General features: G+C 40.0%; 1 protein-coding gene across 4 annotated transcripts in view; it reads right to left on the bottom strand.

Annotated features, from left to right (window-relative positions):
* The window catches only part of LOC139981641 (syntaxin-like), a 65,802-nt gene extending 55,924 nt beyond the window's left edge, over window positions 1-9,878 (bottom strand). For all 4 annotated transcript variants that reach the window (XM_071994183.1, XM_071994182.1, XM_071994181.1 and 1 more), the window contains exons 1-3: window positions 9,610-9,878; window positions 7,036-7,116; window positions 4,163-4,262 (exon numbers count right to left, since the gene is read on the bottom strand). In XM_071994183.1, coding sequence (XP_071850284.1) covers window positions 4,163-4,262; window positions 7,036-7,116; window positions 9,610-9,639 — 211 coding nt within the window. In that variant the 5' untranslated portion in view covers window positions 9,640-9,878. The remainder of the gene's footprint in view (window positions 1-4,162; window positions 4,263-7,035; window positions 7,117-9,609) is intronic.
* Window positions 9,879-20,592: the final 10,714 nt, after the last annotated feature.

The following is a 20,592-nucleotide window of genomic DNA, read 5'->3' as shown; positions in this document are numbered from 1 at the left end:
GCACTCCTTTTTATTTTACGTTTATTTCCGACATTCAGAGCATATGCATAGCCTACAACACTTCATAGACACTATGTGTGCAGTAGTGTGAATTGCATGTCTAGGCCAGAAAATACTGTATGGTTACTAGCCTACAGCAAAACTTCCCGCTACAGAATTTGACAGTAATGTTGATGTTGTGATCAGTTACAGGTTTATATCATTTGATTTTTTGGTGCACATTGTTGACCTATCACTATAGGCTTCTGCTCAGCAAATTTCAATGTGTTGTCGGGGGTCAATGCTGTAATGAACTGCGTGGAAGTCAGCGAGAGATCTGCACATTGTAGGTACAGGGCTTTTTGAAGAGTTGGTCGTTGGTGAAATCACTGCAAGGTCAAAGCAGGAAGCTCCTCCTGGCGAGTGGGGAACTAAAAGGGCGGGCGGTTGAAAGAGGGGCAAGGCAGGAAAGTCACTTGAAAGAGGGACAGGGCGGGAGAAATGAGGGGCGGGCGGCTCCTGCAAAACAGCAAGGTTAGGGCACTGGCATCTGCCCTATATATTGTGTAGAGCATACACAAAGTATAGGCAGTGATACGATCACATCTCTACAACTACACTAGTACACTTGGGTCATACACAATTGGTGTTCGATCAGGGTGCAAGCTTTTTTTAACGTGGTGGAAATAATTTGGAGGGACTTGTGTCTCTGTTGTCAAAGTTGTTTTCTCTAATAACATTGCTGTCCTCTGCTAATACCGTATTAATGCAGAAACATTACTATCACTCACATATTTGTTGGCAAAAGTCATCCTTTAATAAGGTGGATCCATATCAAGTTCAATTGGGCTTTCCATTAGCAATTATTATGTGCATACAAGGTTTCAGACTTTGACCAAAGTTGGCCATAGACCTTCATTTCAATAGGATTCTTGCCCTCCCTACTGTAGCATCTACATTCCAGTTGAAATTCATCCTAGCTTTAAAAATTAGTGCCAAATATTATTTTAAATGGTTTTAGACTTCTGACCTTAGATGACATTATACAACAATTTCAATAGGGTTCTGTTACTCACCAAGAGGAATCTATATACAATATACAGTATCATTAAAGCTTCACTTTGTGAGTTTTGGTGTTTACAAGGCTTAAAAGTTTGACCTCAAATGGCCTTTGACCTCATCACATTAAATAGGATACTTAAACTTGATGTGGTGCATCTTCATATCTAATAAGTACAAACTTCATCCAAGTTTCACTTGGTCTACAAGGATTTAGCCTTTGAAAGGTTGACCATAGATGACAATTGACCTCCAACAAATTTTGAATACTGAAAACATTTGTTAACTGTAAATTTTCCATTTTTCAGCCAACCTGATGATTTTGTTTTATCCAAATATATTCATATTGCATATAATTCTGACTATTTACATAAACAGGATATATATGCTTTTTCTGCAAAGATTTGTCAAATGTTTGGAAGCATTTCTTCACAATCATAAGAAATAGGTCAAATGGGGGTTTAGTTTGACAAGTCCCAGTCTTGTTACCTTGTTAACACTGACATAGAAAATGACCCAACATAATGTTCAATCCATTTGATGGATGATAATTTTATTTCAGAGGAATAAATTAATATGCGCTGAATTCATAACACCATTAGGATACAAATTTATTAAATGACATTGAACAAACATCATTGTCAATTTCTTATATCAGCATACCGAATGTCCTCTTTTAAGCAGTTTTCATAATTATAGGAGGAAGTGTTTCAGTCATATCATGTATGCTGCACCATATATGAACTTGTTTAGTTATATTCATGTAACTAACACACCTCTCCATAGCTTATCAACTTCTGTTTACAGTACTAGCACTTGTTACTACACAGACAAGTCAACAGGGCTGTTACATGTATACGTACAGTACTATATTTTTGGTTCTTCACTTGCATTTCACTACTCTGTCACTGAAATTAATTATACTAAAGACCCCACAGTAGCACTGCAGCTATTGATTTGAGCAGTGCTACTGCAATACACTGTTACTCAATGTTTTCAGCCCAATGCGTGAAGCTTCCACTGCTTGTCACTTTCCAGCCCTAGAAGTCATTTTGGATCAATAGAGATTTACCAATATTGTTGTTTTAACTCTATGACCAGTTGTGTGGAGAAGCACTGTGAAAGTGAGTGCCAAAAATTACAGCATACAGTACAGTAGCATTAGACACAGTCATAAAAAATCTGCCACATTAGAAAGTCATACAAAATATCCTTCCATGCACACATACTGTTCTAGATGTACATGTCCAATAACATAATGTGATTCTGATATTATAGCAGCGATTAGTTCTGAAAATGATGAAATATGAATTATTAAAATAACAATGAAATTTCCTTTAAAGTTATTCCACTAGGAGTGTTGCAAACTGGTTATGAATTATTTAAAACCATTTCAGGTATTTATTTAAGAAATCACACTCTTAAATTGTACATTGTTATACTAGAAAGCCAACAGCCTAAGCGATTCCTTGCCATTCTTCTTACAGAACAGTTACAATGGCATACAGGTAGCTGGAGGCGGATTTAAAAAATATATATAGTTTCCAGTCAGAGGATGCAATATTAATCAAATCCACAAAATATAAAGCTTTGGGTATGTCTCAATCGCTGCCATAAAGTAAGGCTCTCAGAAACTCACAACTCCAAAAAAGGAGATACACAAGCCAAGGGAACACCATGTTACACAAAAAGCTCTTGACAGATTCCATATTCCATATACAAGTTTCCAAAGTTTAAAAATGCGAAGTTTTTTTACGGTCTCAGTACATTATAGACATGCCTACAATACATATCGTCCGTACGTGTTAGTGTGTATCACTAAGTTAGCTCTGTGCGTAGTGTACAGTAGTTGGTTCTGCTAGAGAGAACTAAGTCACACAGGGCCTATTGTACAGTGTACTCTTTTGTAACATGATCTTTTATTCCTGCACCTACGGTATGGGGTAAATCATGGCTAAAGATAAACAATTGAATATGCACATTAAAATTAAGTGGCAAATCTGGCTAATGAAATTTTAGGCATATATCAAACTTAGGGAAACATGACCTTTAGAGGGCCTCTGCGTAGACGATACTGCCTATAATACTGTACGTGCTTGTGTAGAAGTGCACTGAACATATACTGTATTCGCCTGCAGACTTTGGAAAGCCCTGTGAGCGAGAAAGTCTTTGCGGGTGCTACTTACAAATTTAATCCAAAGCCTGCAATGTTTTTCCTCCGTTTTAATGGCTGGGAAACATAAAGAACCTTTATTTTTTGGCAACCTCCTTCTACACAATTCGTTTGCATTTTGATTTTAGCAGTATCACAGAGTGTCCTATCGGCGTAGTGTTAGTGCTGAAGTGAAAAGCTTGATCAAAAGTTTTCCTCAACCAACTCCGCACATGCACTGTAAGTTACAGGGTGACCTGCAGTCACGTGAGTGCTTACGAAATTTTGCGAAAAGAGAAAATACCTTGTCCAAAAGTGCTAGGTTTGATTTAGTTTTACCATGAAAAATTCCCTTGAATAATGCATGTGCAGATAGCAAACCATTTTACACAGTTAATTTCCATTGAGAGTGGCCATTGAGATTGGCCATTTGAGAAATTTCAGATTACAACTTAAGCTTGCTTTCAAGTTTGCCAAGGTACTGCCTTTATCATACTGTGAAATGTTTGCAATGATGGTCTCCCTAATAATGGGGTTTGACTGAGTCCACGAAACACTTGCCAAAATGTTGAGCGTTGTGCATTTTCTATTCGCCAAAGCTTAAATTCTGCAAGTTGGCGACTATTATTGTCGTGACCTGATGCACACATTTGTAGGGAAAACATCAAATTGATTATGTGTTAACTTTTTATTATATGTTTCTTGCTACAATATGCACAATCTAAGTTAACAGCGTTTTTGCCATTTGTACAGTACGTTAATAGGAATGGCAATGATGGTATTTGCATTGTATTGTTATAAAGATAAGGAGAATCCCAACATTCTAATCAGGATCAGATATTTCCACTAAAGTGAAAAGTACATTTTTACTTCATTTCTGCGATCATTGCTCAAGGATAAGTTGTAGTTACTGAAGTTGGCACTTCAAGCTTATAATAAAATAATGTCACAAATAAGTGGAGATAAACTTACTCTCATCCTGTTGAGGAGCAGACAGAATATCACTGTGCTTCTTTTTCACTTCCTCTACATTTTCAGATATCTTGTCTATGTTTGATCTGATCTCTTCAACCTGTATTGAAAATGAAAATTCAGAAAAATACCATACAAACATTATACTTCCCATGAATTTAAATTATAACTGGTGCAATTCTCTACAACAATTCTATGGCATTCGTGTTCTCATAACAGGTATAGTCTTAATAGCTGCTTACCAGATTTTAGACTGACTTTTCAGGATAATGACGATGATAACTTCATTCCTGATTCTCATCTATGCAACAGAGGCTACTATAAGTCATATTACGCATACTTAGTATGAAGGTTTTTGAGTGTTGCTTTGTACTGTAATGTAACAGATTGTAAACGTCCAAGCTTGAGACATTTATCCAAACTAATCTAGTGCCACAGATTGTGTTCAAGCTGGGTTGTCAGAAACTGCACTAAAACCACAACCAGATGCAAATCACAGCCTACTATATGTAAATTTATTATGGTTAATAAAAACATTTCTGAGAGAGCCATTGCTACTGGCATTGCCAAGTTTTATTGGTAACAAGCTTAAAAAGAGGCTTTTTTGATAAGTTTTGCAAGAGGTATATTTTATAATCAGTCTAGTCACATTTAAGCAGAACCAAAAAGCCAGTTGGCTTAGTGATTCCTTACATTTTGTACTGTATGGTAACACTACAAGCAAGATTCTTATGTGTTGACTGTTGACCAATGTTACTGATCAGCACTGTACAAACGTGGACCTATCTATCAAATTAGAGTTTGACATCACCTAAGGGTAACTTTTGCAGTTATGAAACTCACTTATCATGTCTATAAGTTTTAGACCTATTGTATATTAACCTAGTATGAACTTCACCAACTATGCACCTTTGAGTAATGTGTTTGAGTGTTTGAGTGCATGCTTAAAAAATTCTGATACTTGGACTGGTTTTTACCTAAAATTACTTGACCTTCACAGAAAGAGCAGGGTTCTTGTACTTAATAAGACAGATCCACATACCAAGTATGAAATTATCCCTGATGAACTTTTTGAGTTATTTGTGTTTAAATGCAGGTGTCATATAGAGACACACACACCATCACCATCCCAGAGATTATTTTTGCCTTAGGCAAGGAATAAAATATATATAAGGGCAACTTGTAGCTGATACCATCCTTTCTTTTACCTTGAAGCATATTGTTCTCATTTATTAGTGTTTACACAGGTCCAAAAATCGCGAACCGGGTACAGTTGGTGTACGTTGGTGTAAGATAAGGTATAAAACCTTCCTCAATAATTTCTATTTGCTTTTGTTTCTTTCATTAACTTGATAATAACTTCATATTATTAACATCACTACTAACATCGCACTCCCGCCGCTGCTTATGCTTGCTCTCCACCTCTATGGGATCAGACCATATAAATATCCAGTTTAGCTCTTAAACAGTTGTTACTACTACTATCTATTATGCAGGCATTAGCGGCGAGATTGGGCGATTCGCGCAATTTGATCGCATTTGGAAAAAGTAAAAAGCCACTTGCGATTATTATATTTTAGTAATCTAGCCTAGCCATCTGTTTATTAGCTGAAATTGTGACGCAGTTATAAGATATCCATGGAATTGTTATTGCTGTTATCTTCGACCACATCGTAGCCTAACACCACACTAAGTCAATGGGAAATCTGCTTAACAATCGGTTTCCAAAAAAAATAAAAAATATCACACTTTGCGTAAGATTCGGGTAATAAATTAGGAACCGGGTAGTATCGCTATTTGCTATTCACCTAACTATGGTAGAATATTATTTTTTTTCTCGTATTTTTGTTAAACTCTAGAAAATACTTTCTATTCCCCCGCCTAACACCAGTTTCGTTAGAATTTAGTTTTTTGCTCCATCTTTCGTAAAATTTGAAAGATCTACCACCTTACATTTCAAGTTTTCATTTTTATACAATCAAGAGAATAAGTTGTGCATTGAGTATAACCTTATAGCGAATACAAGGAAATGATGCGGGGATTTCCAGCAGACAAATTTTTTCTTTGCAGGATTACTGAGTCAGTTGAAGGGAATCCCACACCTCTGAGGGAACACTGAACTGAAGTCAAATTCATACGAAAGAAATGTTTACTAAATGTGGAATGACAATAAATTGTTCAAAACATTTCCCACGGCTGATTATAAAAGTTAATATCACAGCAACCTTCCTGCGCTGGGCCGTGGCTGTCCGTGTGACACGTATACCCGAAGTGGGGAAAATAGCCATTGACATTGCCCTTGTGAGTAGGGTTGGGGGCACATCATTACTTGTTGGTATTGTGACTAAACTTGACAGTACGCTCTCTGATTACTTTCCTATTGTTTCTGAAACTTTTCTTGTGAAATTGTACATTTTGTTATTCACAGATTTTCTCTTTTTTATCTTGTTTTCTTTTTCTTTTCATTTTTCATCCGTTTTTATTTTTTTTTCTAGCCAGGCTAGATTTCCTGTGAGCATCGCGGATTTCCACGAACCTGGTTCGGAAAGTTCGCAAGGTTTTCCAGCCCTGCACAGATGAAGCAAGAGCTTTTTACAAAAGATTTGGAGTCACAACCCCAAATTAGCAGGAGTCTTATCTTGACTCCTAAGCAGGAGCAGTGCCTCTTGAGGAGTAGAGTTACTCACACTAACTAGCCTAGCTCATAGTACTAAGGTGAGCACTTTTGTACCTTGGCTCATTTCTTACAGTATCAACACTATCATTAACCTTTTCGTGAAAAACTTCTTGCAACTTCAAATGCACAAAACATGTTTACCGACAGTATGTTTACCGAATGTTACAATTATGTTGTCAAAGGCATAGTTACTCACCTGAGCAAAAAATTCTTCCATATAATTTTCACCACTATCGATGTTAACAGAAACATCATTAGCATCATCTTCTTCTTCCCCCTGAATAAGAGAAAGTTAATGTTTTCAAACATTTAGTGGTTTCTTTCTTTTCTTATTGTTGATAACTGGTTAAATAAAATATTACAATCAAAATAGCTGAAAATGTTCTTAATTTTGAGGTGATATATCCTTACAGGAATTTGCATTGCAAAGGTGTGAACTTGGCAAATTTTCTGATATTTTGTAAATTCATATGGCGACAGCAGAATGGATGTCATCAGGGCAATTCAGCAAAAAATGTCTTTTCTTTTCTTTACAATTTGACAATCATTTATCATAGGAAAAGAAAACCAGAAAATGATGTTTAGTGGTTTCGATGTTGGAACATACTCATAGAGTCGTAAGCCATACATGGTAATATTCATGAACTTGTGCACACTAAAATGAATAGGGATCGTCTATTGAATAATGTGGCAATATATGAAGAAGGTATCAGTTATCATGTTGACAAAGTCAATTTAACGACATACAGTAGTATGTCCAAAAATATTCAACCTAAACAAACTGACTTAAAACTATATTTGCCCCCAAAAATTGAATCCCCAAAAAGTGGGCCCACAGAATCTGGGCCAAAGATGTGTCCAAAAATGCATTTGAGGTGGAAATAAATTTTGGGCCCATCCGGCCTAAAATACCCCCAGAATTGTTTTGGGTCATCAAGGTCCCAAAAATGTTTGGCCTACTACATGTATCCAAATGTAATCCAAGTGTAAATAGAACCCGATATATGGTTGTGGAGTTACTTCAATTTTAATATTTTGGCCCTCCAAAAAATCAGGAACCATAAAATTTTGCACTTAAATGGTTCCGAAAATATTTGGCTCAAACAAACTGACTCAAAAATATATTGCCCCCCCCCCCACTCCAAATTGAACCACAAAAGTGTGGGTCCACAAATTCCGACCCAAAGAATGTGTCTCAAATGCATTTGAAGTGGAAATCAGATTTGGGTCCAACTGGCCCAAAAATGTGCTGAAATATTTAGGGGCACAGATGGTCCCCTAAACTTTAGGCCTACATGTACCAGCTAATCAAGCAACAATTTTATTCCAAGTTTGTTTTCAATCTGATTTAAAGTTGTGGAGTTATAAAATTTGTGCCTGACGGTCTCAAAAATATTTGAATTCAAACAAACTGGCTGAAAAATATATTTGCCCCCTCCCAAGAAGATTGGACCCCAAGAAATGGGGGGGGGGATAATATGGCCTGGTAAGAACACAAGTACTTGACAGATGGTAAAGTCTTCCTAATTTTGATATATGCCTAAACTCATTAGCCTCGATTGCCTTGTTACTCTAATGTGCATACTCAATTGTTTATCTTCAGCCATGATTTACCCCATAGGTGCAGGGAAAAAAGATCATGTTATGAAAGTTTTACAGTCACATAGTTCCCTGTGTGACTTAGTTCTCTTTAGCAGACCAATGACACTACGCATGGAGCAAACTTAGTGATGCACACTAACATGTACGATACATATTGTATGCATGTATATATGGTACTGAGAATGTAGAAATGTTCGCATTTTTTAACTGTTGAAACTCATACATGGAATATGGAATCTATCAAGCGCTTGTTTTGTAACGTGGTGTTACCTTGGCTTGTGTATCTGCTTTTGTGGAGTAATGAGTTTCTAAAAGCTCTACTTTATGGCAGCGTGACTGAGACATACCCAAAGCTTTATATTGCCTATACAACAAATTACCTAGTTCGTAAGCTCAAACCGTTCCTTGTAATAAATTGTTATGTTAGATTTTAAATGATGTTTCACTGTATGTTTATAAATCCTTGAAGTTCTTAGACAACCTCCGCACATGAAAAAGTCCCGAACATAATGCACGTGCAGATACTGATAGCCAACCATTTTACAGTTACTTCACACTGATTGGTCAGTGCTGACAAATGTCAGTATACAACTTAAACTCCACCATGGTACTGCTTTTATCATTCTGTGAAATGTTTGTAACGATAGTCTTGCTAATATTGGGTATGACTAGCCCACAGTCACTCATTCATTTTCTATTTGTCAAAGCGAAAATTCTATTCACCAATCGTGATTTGTCCAGGCCTGCCGATTATCCTACCTACTAAGTAGGCCTTACATTCCAGGCCTTAAAGTTAAGTCAAAATATAGCCTATCTATTAGTTACACTAAGAATAAGATACTTAGGCCTATAGGCTAGGCTTCTTTGCCACTTAGACCTAGGCTATCTTGGCTAGGCTAATGCGAATGATCAAAATGGAAGTTTTTAAATATCAATGGTTATTAGCCTTCAAAAATACAATTTAGACCTTTCTTTTGCGTACGATTTAAGGTCTACTGCGGCAATAAACTTAAAATTCAGTGCAATGTTAATTCTTAAGATAACTAGACTATTGCCAGTATCGGTAATGGTAGCCTAATGCTGCCAATACTGGTCTAATGGCTAGGCTGTGCTAGGCTAGCACAGTTAGACACTGCTTTGGGCGTTGACTTTGTAAATGTTCACCTACCCGTTTCAATGATCCTAACCGGTCCCTCATTTTGAATTCACGATTGACAGCAAATAACTCTTAAATAGTGTCATTTACACTACTTCTACAAGAAGCGAAACTTATCTTTCTGACAAACACTGGAGAAAACAGTTGGTGCAAAGTATGAATTTTGCTGTTGATATTCGCCGAAGCCTAGATCTCATTTCTGGTAATTCTTGAACCTTAGAGAATCGTCTCCGTAGATCTGCGGCTGCGAGCTTAACCGGTTGGGTCAAAGGTTGCGTTGAAACTAAGATGTCGTCTGCTAAGCGGAATATACTCGTAATATTCTACCATAGAAGTGCCAGGATAATAATACCCATGATTCTATATGGCCAATTGGTGCCATTGCAAGGTCAATACATTTACACAATCCATGAATGGAATGGCAGATCTGTCTCATCCAAACTTTGGATATATGACCGCTTTGCCATGTCATCACTGCGTAGACACATTCTCTTACAACCACCTAGTCTGAAATTCATGATCCTTACGATTTAGGTGGAGTTTGCGACGGGCCATATTGAACATCTTGTTGAACATCACTGACCTTCTGACCATTGGCATTTTACACTAATTATTAAGTACGATCTAAATATTAGAAGTCATTCTTTCCTACACGGGTATGAAACCAGTGGCGGCGGAACGGGGGGGCTTGGGGGGGCTCAGCCCCCCCAATGAAAAAGTTGAGGGGGCAAATGCATGATAAGCCCCCCCAATATTTACCAAGGCTCCGAAACGTGCATTTGTCCATTTTTCAATGCATACTTGTCGATCTGTCTGATGCACACGTATACTATATAGGTGTAATAATTTTAGTAATTGCTGGGGGACCCTCGGCCCGTCCCCTGGCTATAGACCACATTGTCACCCCAACCGCGTCTTCACGCCCCGTGAAAAGTGGAAGCAGTGAGTGTGAGTACCGGTAAGCGTAACACAACTTCGTCTTAGGCCAATGACTTGCCTCATTTCAGCCAGTTCTCCAACATCCCCTTACTTAGTGGCGGAGCGTCCATATATACAGTCAGGGGCGGATGCCCCCCCCCCCCCTGACGGACTCAAATGGACTGCTGGCGACCTTTTCAGCTTTTCACTACTTTTTACTTATTCGCGATTATTGACTATTTTATTGCGCTCTCATATACCTATTGACATTTGTCATATTCTGTTGGTGTAATTTTCCGACAAAATGGCGACGACACCTATTTATTCTCCGTTTATCTGCAAATTAGCAAGGCCCGAAAAGGGTCATTTCCTGCAATCTAGGGAGTATCTTTACTCAAAAATTTTCTGTACGCTCCGCGCCAACCTGTGGTGGCGCTCCGCTTAGATAGTGTCGAAAGCGCCCCTACAGACCATTCTTGACCCCGCTGACCAATACCCCTAGCTCCACCACTGCCCTTACTACACTCAAAAACGTCTTTGCGAGTACACTACGAGTAATAGCTACTCTCTTAAAACACCATCGAATATACAAATTACAATATTTTATACAGACTTTTACGTGCAATCTGAGAAATTGCAGGCTTGAGACCCATATTTTAGGGCTAGGTATTTGCAGCATAAAACACTCGGGAAGTGCCGTTTCCGGCCATCTGGGGGTTTGAAAAAACCCAAAATTTTCTTGTACGCTCCGCGCCAACCGATGGTGGCGCTCCGCTTAGATAGTCTCCACACATTAGCCCCCCCAATAATTTTTCCGTTCCGCCGCGCCTGTATGAAACTTACAGCAGTGCTGTCGTTTTATCATGTGTGTAATAGTTTATTGTAATAGTTTCAATGACTGGTGAGCAATTACACGCCTACCTCAAACAGTGGCAGCCCCAATGGGAAGGGGCATGGGGCATCAGTTGACCCCCAATTACTGATATGCTTGCCAGCACCTAACCAGGGGCGTATCCAGGATTTTCTTACCCCAGGGGGCACGAATTACTATCTAAGCGGAGCGCCACCATTGGTTGGCGCGCAGCGTACATGAAAATTTCTGGTTTTGATACCCCCCAGATCACCGGAAATGGCACTTCTCGGGCTTGAAATGACCAACCAGATGTACACTTTTGCCTGAGAACCAAGAATTTCCCAATAGTTTTTTTTTCCATCCATAACCTTTTTGAAGATTGTCACCAGTCACACATCATGTTCGACCGCATCGCATCTCCTGTGGATCATTGCTTTTGTAGGTGATTCTACGTCGCGGCCCACAATACCCGTAAGCCCCACTTTTCAAGGTTTTAAGCCCATCATTTGTTCAGAATTTGAAAATTCACAATTCTCGTGAATAAAATCACTTCAAAACATACCCATAATGTTGCACAAAATTTCATGTATGAACAACCAATATAGAAAAACCTAACAGACCGGTCAAAATTGCACGAGTAGAGGGAAGTATGATGAAGAATGTTGGTCAGGAAATTTTCGACAATTCAGACACAGTTAATTTATAGGTGTACAAATATTAAAACCTCTTATAACGGCTATTATAAAAGTTCGTTGAAGGAAATTAAAAAAAGTCTGTTGGGTGTTGGGTTATTGTTTTAGAATTTTTCAAAAAATCATATGTCCCGATTTTGTACTCAGTACAACATTGGCTGAAAATTGGGTATTAAATTATATACTTCGTTTTCGATTATAATAATAAATAACACAAGTAGCTCGATACAGACATTAATACCCAATGAGCCCATGATCATGATGTCTTTATTCCGTATCACGTTAAAATATGGATATTGTCTTGTTCAGTCTTTGCATGAGTTTTTCTCTCCTAGTAAAACGGGCCCTCCCTATCCAAAGAGGTATACCCTTTTTCTGTGCATCAGTATAGCGGGGGCCCCTTTTGGTCGGGGCCACCTGCTCAGCACGGTCCGAGCCCATAGGAGTTACGCTACTTTGCCCCACATTCTTTTCATTTCGAAAGACGCACAGTTTCAAGTTCATTACACACTGAAGGCTTCGATTCTCTATCTGCCTTCAGTTTAGGGAAGATCTTGGGATTTTCATCCCTAGATATCGCTAGATATTGCTAGATATCCATACAGAACAGTGCCCTTTGGATTTCTTGGATTTTTCGGGCCTGATCTTGGGAAATTGCAAAGTCGGAAGTGGTCACACTCCATGTAGGTGTGTGGTGTGTTGTCGGATTTTGCCAAGGTCTTGGTATACGGGCGAAGGTCATTAATTAAGTTTCGTAACTCATCGGAAGCGATTAGAGGGGTGGGGCGCAGGGTTGTGGGCGCGCGTTTTCATGCAGATGTGAAACAATCTCAAGAAGTGATGGGTGCGTCATGTTCCCCGACGACTCGGCCGAGTTCGAGACCAGCCACAGTTGGTTTCATAGCACAATTGCACAATTTAAGGCGTCCGTATACACACACACGCGTTATGATCAACCATATATAGTATATGTATATATATCTACATTAGTGAGAGATGAAAAATGGAAACGTCAAAAATGGAGTTGTCGGTATAAGAGGTAGGGTGTGACGCACACTCCTCCGTAATCCTCGATTTGTCACTGGCTAACCTGTGTATATAATAGTGATCAGCGCTGTCATTATGCCTGTTCCTCTTCTCTTCCCGGTGTCCTGGCGTTTTTCTTCTACTCCCTCCTTTTCTCCTTTTTCTCTCTTTCTTCTTTTTCTTTCCCTTCCTTCCTCTCCTTCCTCCTCTTTTTCCCCTCCTTTTTTCTTCTTCTTTTTTTCCCTCCTCTTTTTCTTACCCGGGGGGGGGGCGCGCCCCCAACGCCCCCCTGGATACGCGCCTGCTAACCCCCCACCAAGTCCGCTACGGTAAAGCAAAACTGAAAGATTCTCCCTAACGTCCAAATTTCCTTTACTTTCGTATAATATAAGGCTACCAAATTCTCAACCTTCCGGGGAATTGCAACTGGTTCTCACAAAGATTTTAAAATACATTTCAATGTATTGGAATGTCTAGAATGTATTTCTGTATTTAATTCAAATTTCCTACGAGTGAACTGCCTGGGAGCACTGTAGCTTCCGGGCTTGGAATACCTTCCACAGAAATTAACTTTCCTCTTACCGACATGTTCTTTTGTGCTTAAAGTCGCTACGTGAGAACAAGAGATATCGCCAAAGCCAATTTCCAGGAGCTGCTCCCCTGGACCCCCACCAGGGCTTTAAGCCCGCTAACAGAGAAAAAGGAATGTCTGAAACATCTGAGCTCCGGGCTTTCCACTAGCTAGAAGCCCCCTGTGCCCATGTTTTCTCCTGAGGGGTTCCAGAGAAATTTAAGTGTAATTCCTCTTTCTGGCATGTATTCTTGCGCTCCAAAATCGCTACAATGTTTAAAAGTGCTGCAACTTCTGGGGCCTTACACTCCCAGCCAATCACAGTGGTACACTTGTAAATCTCATCACAATGCGTTGCATTCCGGAACTATTCGTGTAGCGCTTCTGCTACTATTCTCATCGCGTCTTCCTACTTCGTGCAACATCAACCTGTAGTCTCGGTACGGATTTGTTGGAAATAGTTGAATGAGTATAATTTCAGTGGTATTATTAATTGCGTGCAAGAGAACATTGGCTAAAGAAAGGCCGGGTATATATTACTGGTTAGCTCCTGTAAATTTCTAACGTTCGTTGAAAGGAGTTGTATAATTGCTTTCCCACGTAGTGGTGGGAGTAGATACAATTATTTAGTCTCCCGCAAACGCCTGCTAAGGCTAAGGAGTAGATATTATTATTAATATGTCCTGGGTGTGACATTAAACTTTCTCAGGTTCCTTCGAAGGATACTACATGTGAGGGTCGCTGTCCATGGTCACATGGCAAATGAGTAGGCGGAGTTCCTGAAACAGGTAGTGCGGATATACCAACCTAAGCTTATGTTATGGAGTCACATCATCCACGGCTGTCCTGTGATTAACAAGCATGCCCTTCTGCAGCCGCGCTCTGAGGGGAGCGTTAAAGGCAGTTACAGGATGCTAAGGCGGTTCTAGCTACCCTCTACGACTGACGAAGTCTACCTGATCGTCCCACCAGCTGTACCATCAGGAACGAGTCCAGACCAGCCAAGTGTGTGGGCTACTTACTGTGCAACAAGTAGACCACCTCAAAAACCGTCACCGTACTTTATCTGCTAAGAACCATCATTACAACAAGCCATATGGCGAAGGGTAATTGGCAAAGGCTACAGGCCTAACGATTGCTGGAAAGTTGCTAGTCAAGATACTGCACATAGGCGGCGTGGGACTTTGGTCGCTTTGGCGTAGAACCTGGAATAGATGCGTCACCCGACAATACCCCGTGTGACTGACCATGCCTTTTTAGGATAGTAGTGGTCACCCAGATGTGGGAGGGGCATAGAAAAGGTGGCCTAAACATTGCCTACTTCACCTCTCATGCATGCAGCAAGCCGCAGCTGCAGGTGTCGTTAACCATTGTTGTTGAAACTCCAAGACGAACTATTATGAAATTTAGTTTGCTTCCTGGAATGTAAGATCACTAATTGACTGAAAATTGTGCACAATGGCGCACAGCACTAGTAGCCAACGAATTGAAAAGATATAGCATCAGTATTGCAGCTCTTAGTGAAACACGTCTCCCAGAAGAAGCTCATTTGTCGGGAAAAGTTGAAGGGTATACCTTCTACTGGAAAGGCAAAAACTTGGACGAAGATGCACGGGTAGGAGGAGACAGCACAGCCTGACCCAAGGTCATTGGACCAAATGGCATTGGAAACCTCAACAGTCATGGTGTGATGTTATTATCTTGCTGTACTGAAATGATTTCGTTATTACAAACACTATTTGCCGGCAGCTCAACATATACAATACATCATGGCAACAACAAAGATCCAAGCAATATCATCTCATTGATTATGTAATAGTCAGACAAAGAGACCTTGCTGATGTCAAACAGACAAGGAAGATGAGAGGAGCAGACTGCTGGACCGACAATCGAATAATTAGATCGAAGATGAAGCCAATCTTCAACCCAAGCTGAGAGATTGAAGAGAACTGGTGGAGAACAAAAGCTGAGAAAATTCAAGCACTCTCAGACACAGGTGATACCAGGGGTCTTTATAATGCTATCAAGTCCATGCATGGTCCTTCAACTCATGGATCAAAGTCAACATTAAGCAACGAGGGAGTCTGGTTGACCCAAAAGTCTGACAGTATTAATCATTAGAAGCCACAATTCACACAGCTCTTGAATCGACCTTCCACTATTAACATGGAAGTAATAAACAACCTTCCTGATCATGACACCTTTCCTGATCTTAATCTCCTACCAACCCTACAAGAGGTCAGAGGGAAGCCATCAAACTCATGCGAAATGGTAAAGTACCTGGTCCAGACGGTATCCCATGAGAAGTTCTCAAAAAGGGCGGTCATTTGCTAGCAGTTAAGGCATTGAAGACTCGCCCCAAACCGCGTGCCGCCCTCGGAAAAAAGTTAACTTTGCGTTGCTTGCGAGTAAAGTTTTTATCTTGTCGCTTCAAAATAAAGACAATAATGAAACGTGATACTTTGTTATCTTTTTTTCTAGACCTGAGATGCCCATCGCTGCTTTGTACACTGTGTTGTGGGTATTTACCGTAGCTGCATGTATTGACTGTACACTAGTGTCTAATTACCGACGGCAACAAGCTGTGTGTGTATTTTCTGGGATCGATGGTGGTGTCTAACACTTCTATTACATCTCATTCGAAACTAGGTCAGATTACCGGCATCAGACGTCTCTATGTGCGCGAGTCTTCACTCCCTTTAAGTTACATCATCTATGCAGCTTGATATGGACTGTGGGAGAGGTTCCTCAAGACTTTACAAATGCCATAATCATGCCGATATACAAGAAGAAGGGACAACGAACTGATTGCAACTCTCACAGAGGCATATCCCTACTATCTATTGCTGGAAAAAATTTAGCAAAAGTAATTCTGAAACGTCTTATATGTTCTGTTGGTGAAGGAATCCTCCCAGGAAGCCAATGCTGCTTCCAATCAGGTCGCAGAAGAGAAGTGCAAAGAGCAACACTAGCACAAGTATGTGGCTTCCATCAACCTCACGAAATCTCTTGACCAAGTCCACAGAGAAGCCTATAGGGACTATACTATCCAAGCAATGATGCCCCAACATCTTTCTAGGTATAATCAGGCAGTTACACGAAGGTGCCATGGCTAGAGTATATGTGGGAGGTGACCTCTCTGATCCTTTTGCAGTGAATAACGACGTCAAGCAGGGATGTGTCCTTGCATCAGTACTATTCATAATTTTCATTGCTGCATCTCTCAAGATTGCAACGAATGAGCTGAGGACGGGTATTGGAATCACTTTCGTACCTCTGTCAAACTCTTCAACCTCCACCGTCTGAAAGCTACTACCAAAGTCAAATCTGAACTGATCATCGAATTGCTTTATGCAGATGACTGTGTGCTCGTAGCCCAGTATCCCGGAGAGCTGCAGCTTTTTTCGATCGCTTTGCTGGAGCCACTAGGTCCTTTGGGCTTGTCATCAGTATCGCTAGAACAGAGATAATGCACCAGCCTCCAAAAGGTCTTCATCCGGTTGACTCAAATATTAAGATCAATGGTGATGTGCTGAACTGTGTAGACAAATTTACCTACCCGTTGAGTCTTATAACAATAGATGCCACCACAACTGAAGAAGTACAACACCGTATACAGGCTGCCAGCTCTGCCTATGGTCGTCTGAAGTCCAGGGTTTATTACTACAAAGACCTAACAAAGTTCACAGAAATAATGTGTCAGTTCCCTCAACTAGAGGTTTTCATTTTGTGTTAAAACATAGATTGATCCGTTTGTGTCCTCTGTAAAGGACGTTTTGTGTATTTTACTTGTTTGACGAAGATCTTTACTATACATCTACTAACACAGCAAACAATATGCTTTCAACATTTCTTTTAGTTTCCGGAGATATTGGGTAGCATAATCTAGTTAAGAAATTTTTGTAAGGGTCTTTATATAAGACGACTCAGGCCAAGATATGATGCGTTTGGGATACTTCAGTGGTCCTTAATTATATAGCGAGACTTGGCCCAAACGAAAATTTGTCTTTAAAAATGCTGACGTACAAAGTAGTTACACTTATAGCGCTGATGTCATCGCAAAGGTGTCAAACTCTGTGTTTATTAGAGCTCCAAATAAGTGTATATTTTACATAAGCGACAAGATTAAGCAATCTCGTTGTGGAAAAGCTGGTTTTAAGGTTACTTTTACCAGATACTGTGAGGGCAGTGCAGTGTGTTACTTCTTTTATCGAACATTATGGAGTGTTAGCTCAGTGGTTAACGCCGGTGCCTTTCAATCATAAGGTCCCCGGTTCTAGTCACTCCCAGATTAATGTATTTCGTCCAGTTACAGAGTTGTTGACAATTAACAATTCATAATCATGGACGTTAAATATGAATGTAAGAGACTAACTTCGGTCAGCTTGCGGCTTTGATAAGCAAATGAGGCTTCTTCGCGAGTTCCTGCTTGCAGGAGGATCTAATATATACAACATTATATTGAGAGGCCGCAGGGTTTAAGAACCAGATAAACTTGTCCCTTAAAACTGGATAAACAGTCAATCAAGAAAAAGATTTATCTGGGCACATAAAGCCAGATAAACTGGATATGTAGTCAATCCAGATATGGATGGACTCGGAATAAATTTTTACCAGATAACATTTTATATGGGCCATATAAAACTTCATTTTATATCAAGTTATATCTGCCCAGTTTTTTTATCTGGCCAGATATTAATTCCAGATCTGGAGCAAATCAGATCCCAGATTGATACTCCAGATCTGACCCAGATCTAGATTCTTGTATCTGGCCCAGATCTGGTATTTCAGTAAGGGGTCATTAGCTATATACGGCCGCATGCTCCTGTTAACACTGAAACTGTAAACAGATGGATAAAAGCTGTTTTCACTGCAGCAGGTGTGAATACCAATATTTTTAAACCTCATATCACGTGTGCAGCTGCTACCTCAGCTCTACATGATAAAAATGTTGCTATTCAGGACATCTTAAGAACAGCAGGATGGAGAAATGCTCTAACCTTGCAGACCTATCACTAAGAAAGACGTTTCTTGTGAAAATCATACTTTTACAGCAAAAAATCACTGTGGACAATACACGACCAAAAATACCCAAAGAGTTTGTCCTTTTTGTGGTGAATAAAATGCTACCATCTGGCTTTAAAGTCTCACGTAGTTCCGGAATACAATGCATTGCGATGAGATAGAATATAACAATTAAACGAGCTTCAAGTGAAGTTTTGATAATGGTTCTATCGAATCACTATGCATGCATGAAGGTGCGGGGTCAACACGTTATGTGTCTGTGCACATTTACATGAATGTGTTTGGACAATAAGTGTCACTATTCCTCCTTTGTGGATTTCTGCCTGGGCATGGGCTGTTAAGCCTCCGTGAATTTCATTTGAATTGAGCATGGGCGTCAGCAGGTTTCAGAAAGTGAGGAGGACACTATACTATCAGAGCCGTATACAGAGATATACGGCTCTGTATACTATCTAAGCGGAGCGCCACCATTGGTTGGTGCGTAGCGTACCAGAAAATTTTGGGTACATAAGACCCCCTAGATCGCAGGAGACGGCCTTCCTGAGTCGTTTTTAGTTACATCAGAACCAGATCTGTGAGGAGAAATTTTGTCTCACTAAACTAAATTCCGACAGAAAGTACTGGTAGAAAGATGCCGTTCTGACACCAAGGGAGACGAATTACACAGCGTCCATCTCAAACGAAATATTGAAAAAGTGGCGCCGTCACCTCCGGGATGAGTGGAGTGGTATATATAATACATGCATGTAGGTGCGAGACGTCAGTTGTTATGTGCCCAGGTACTTTAATAATAATAATCAGAAAAAGGCACCACGCGCAGAGCGTGTGTAGCGCCTAGCCGGCACTCAACAATAAAGATCTACCATATCCGGCGAATACATGTATAGCCTTAATTACTTAACCCCTACACCCCTATTCGTCCGCCCAATCCAAGGGACTGGAGGTAGTGATATGAACATAGTAACTCATCACCATCTACCTGTTTTTTTTTTAATAACTGCTCTGAAAAGTGGGTGGGACAAATGATATGATATCCTCTCCACTTTTGAAAGTGGGGGGGACATGTCCCCCCCCGTCCCCCACCTGTTGACGCCCATGGAATTGAGTATCAACCCTTTTTTGTTTTGGCCGATGCCCTTGTGCCAAAATGACGGAATGGTCAAATATGATGTACCACTCTCAAGGTAATTGTCATATTAGTTAATGTAGTTAACAACAACATTTTTATGAGTAATGTTATACAGACTATGACTACAGAAACATCACCGCACTGGCTTCATTATGATTGCTAATTCTTTGAAACATATATCAAAGTCAGCTATCCCCAAACCAATCTCTCGCCATCTTCTATCAATCTATTGAAAGGAAAATGGTTTCATTAGAGCGCATTTCTCCGCCTTCGTAAGATAATTCAAGGCTTAGCTTCCGATATCTTAGTTCTCCCTTCTGTAACAATCAACCAGACCCTTGTTGGCATTCGGCATCGGAACTTCAGCATTCAAATCGGCATTTGATGTGCGAGCTTGTGCCGTTGTGTATGTGTGTGAAAAAAAAAACCGTGAGACCTAAAGCGTAAGGCCGATTTCAAACTTGGCAGGTGCGCCGCATGGGCATGCTATGCAGTTCATTGCCTCTGTGACTTATGACGTCAAATGGTCAAATAACCAAAACTTGAATAGCTAAAATTGTTTCGCTGACTACTACTTAACCATGTGGGCAATGGACTTCACACTTGATGGGTATTTGTTGTAGTGCATGTTGGACTAATGGGTCAACAGTCAGAGTTCAAATCCAACAATGCTTTGAATCTGACAATTTTACACAGAATAACCAGGGGTTTACTCTGTACAATCATAACACTTGGGTAATACGCCCTCAATTACAGTTATACAAAGCAATGTATACGCATT

The sequence above is a fragment of the Apostichopus japonicus genome, chromosome 15, assembly GCF_037975245.1.
Source record: "Apostichopus japonicus isolate 1M-3 chromosome 15, ASM3797524v1, whole genome shotgun sequence".
NCBI lineage: Eukaryota > Metazoa > Echinodermata > Holothuroidea > Aspidochirotida > Stichopodidae > Apostichopus > Apostichopus japonicus.
This window is presented reverse-complemented; position numbering and strand designations above follow the sequence as displayed.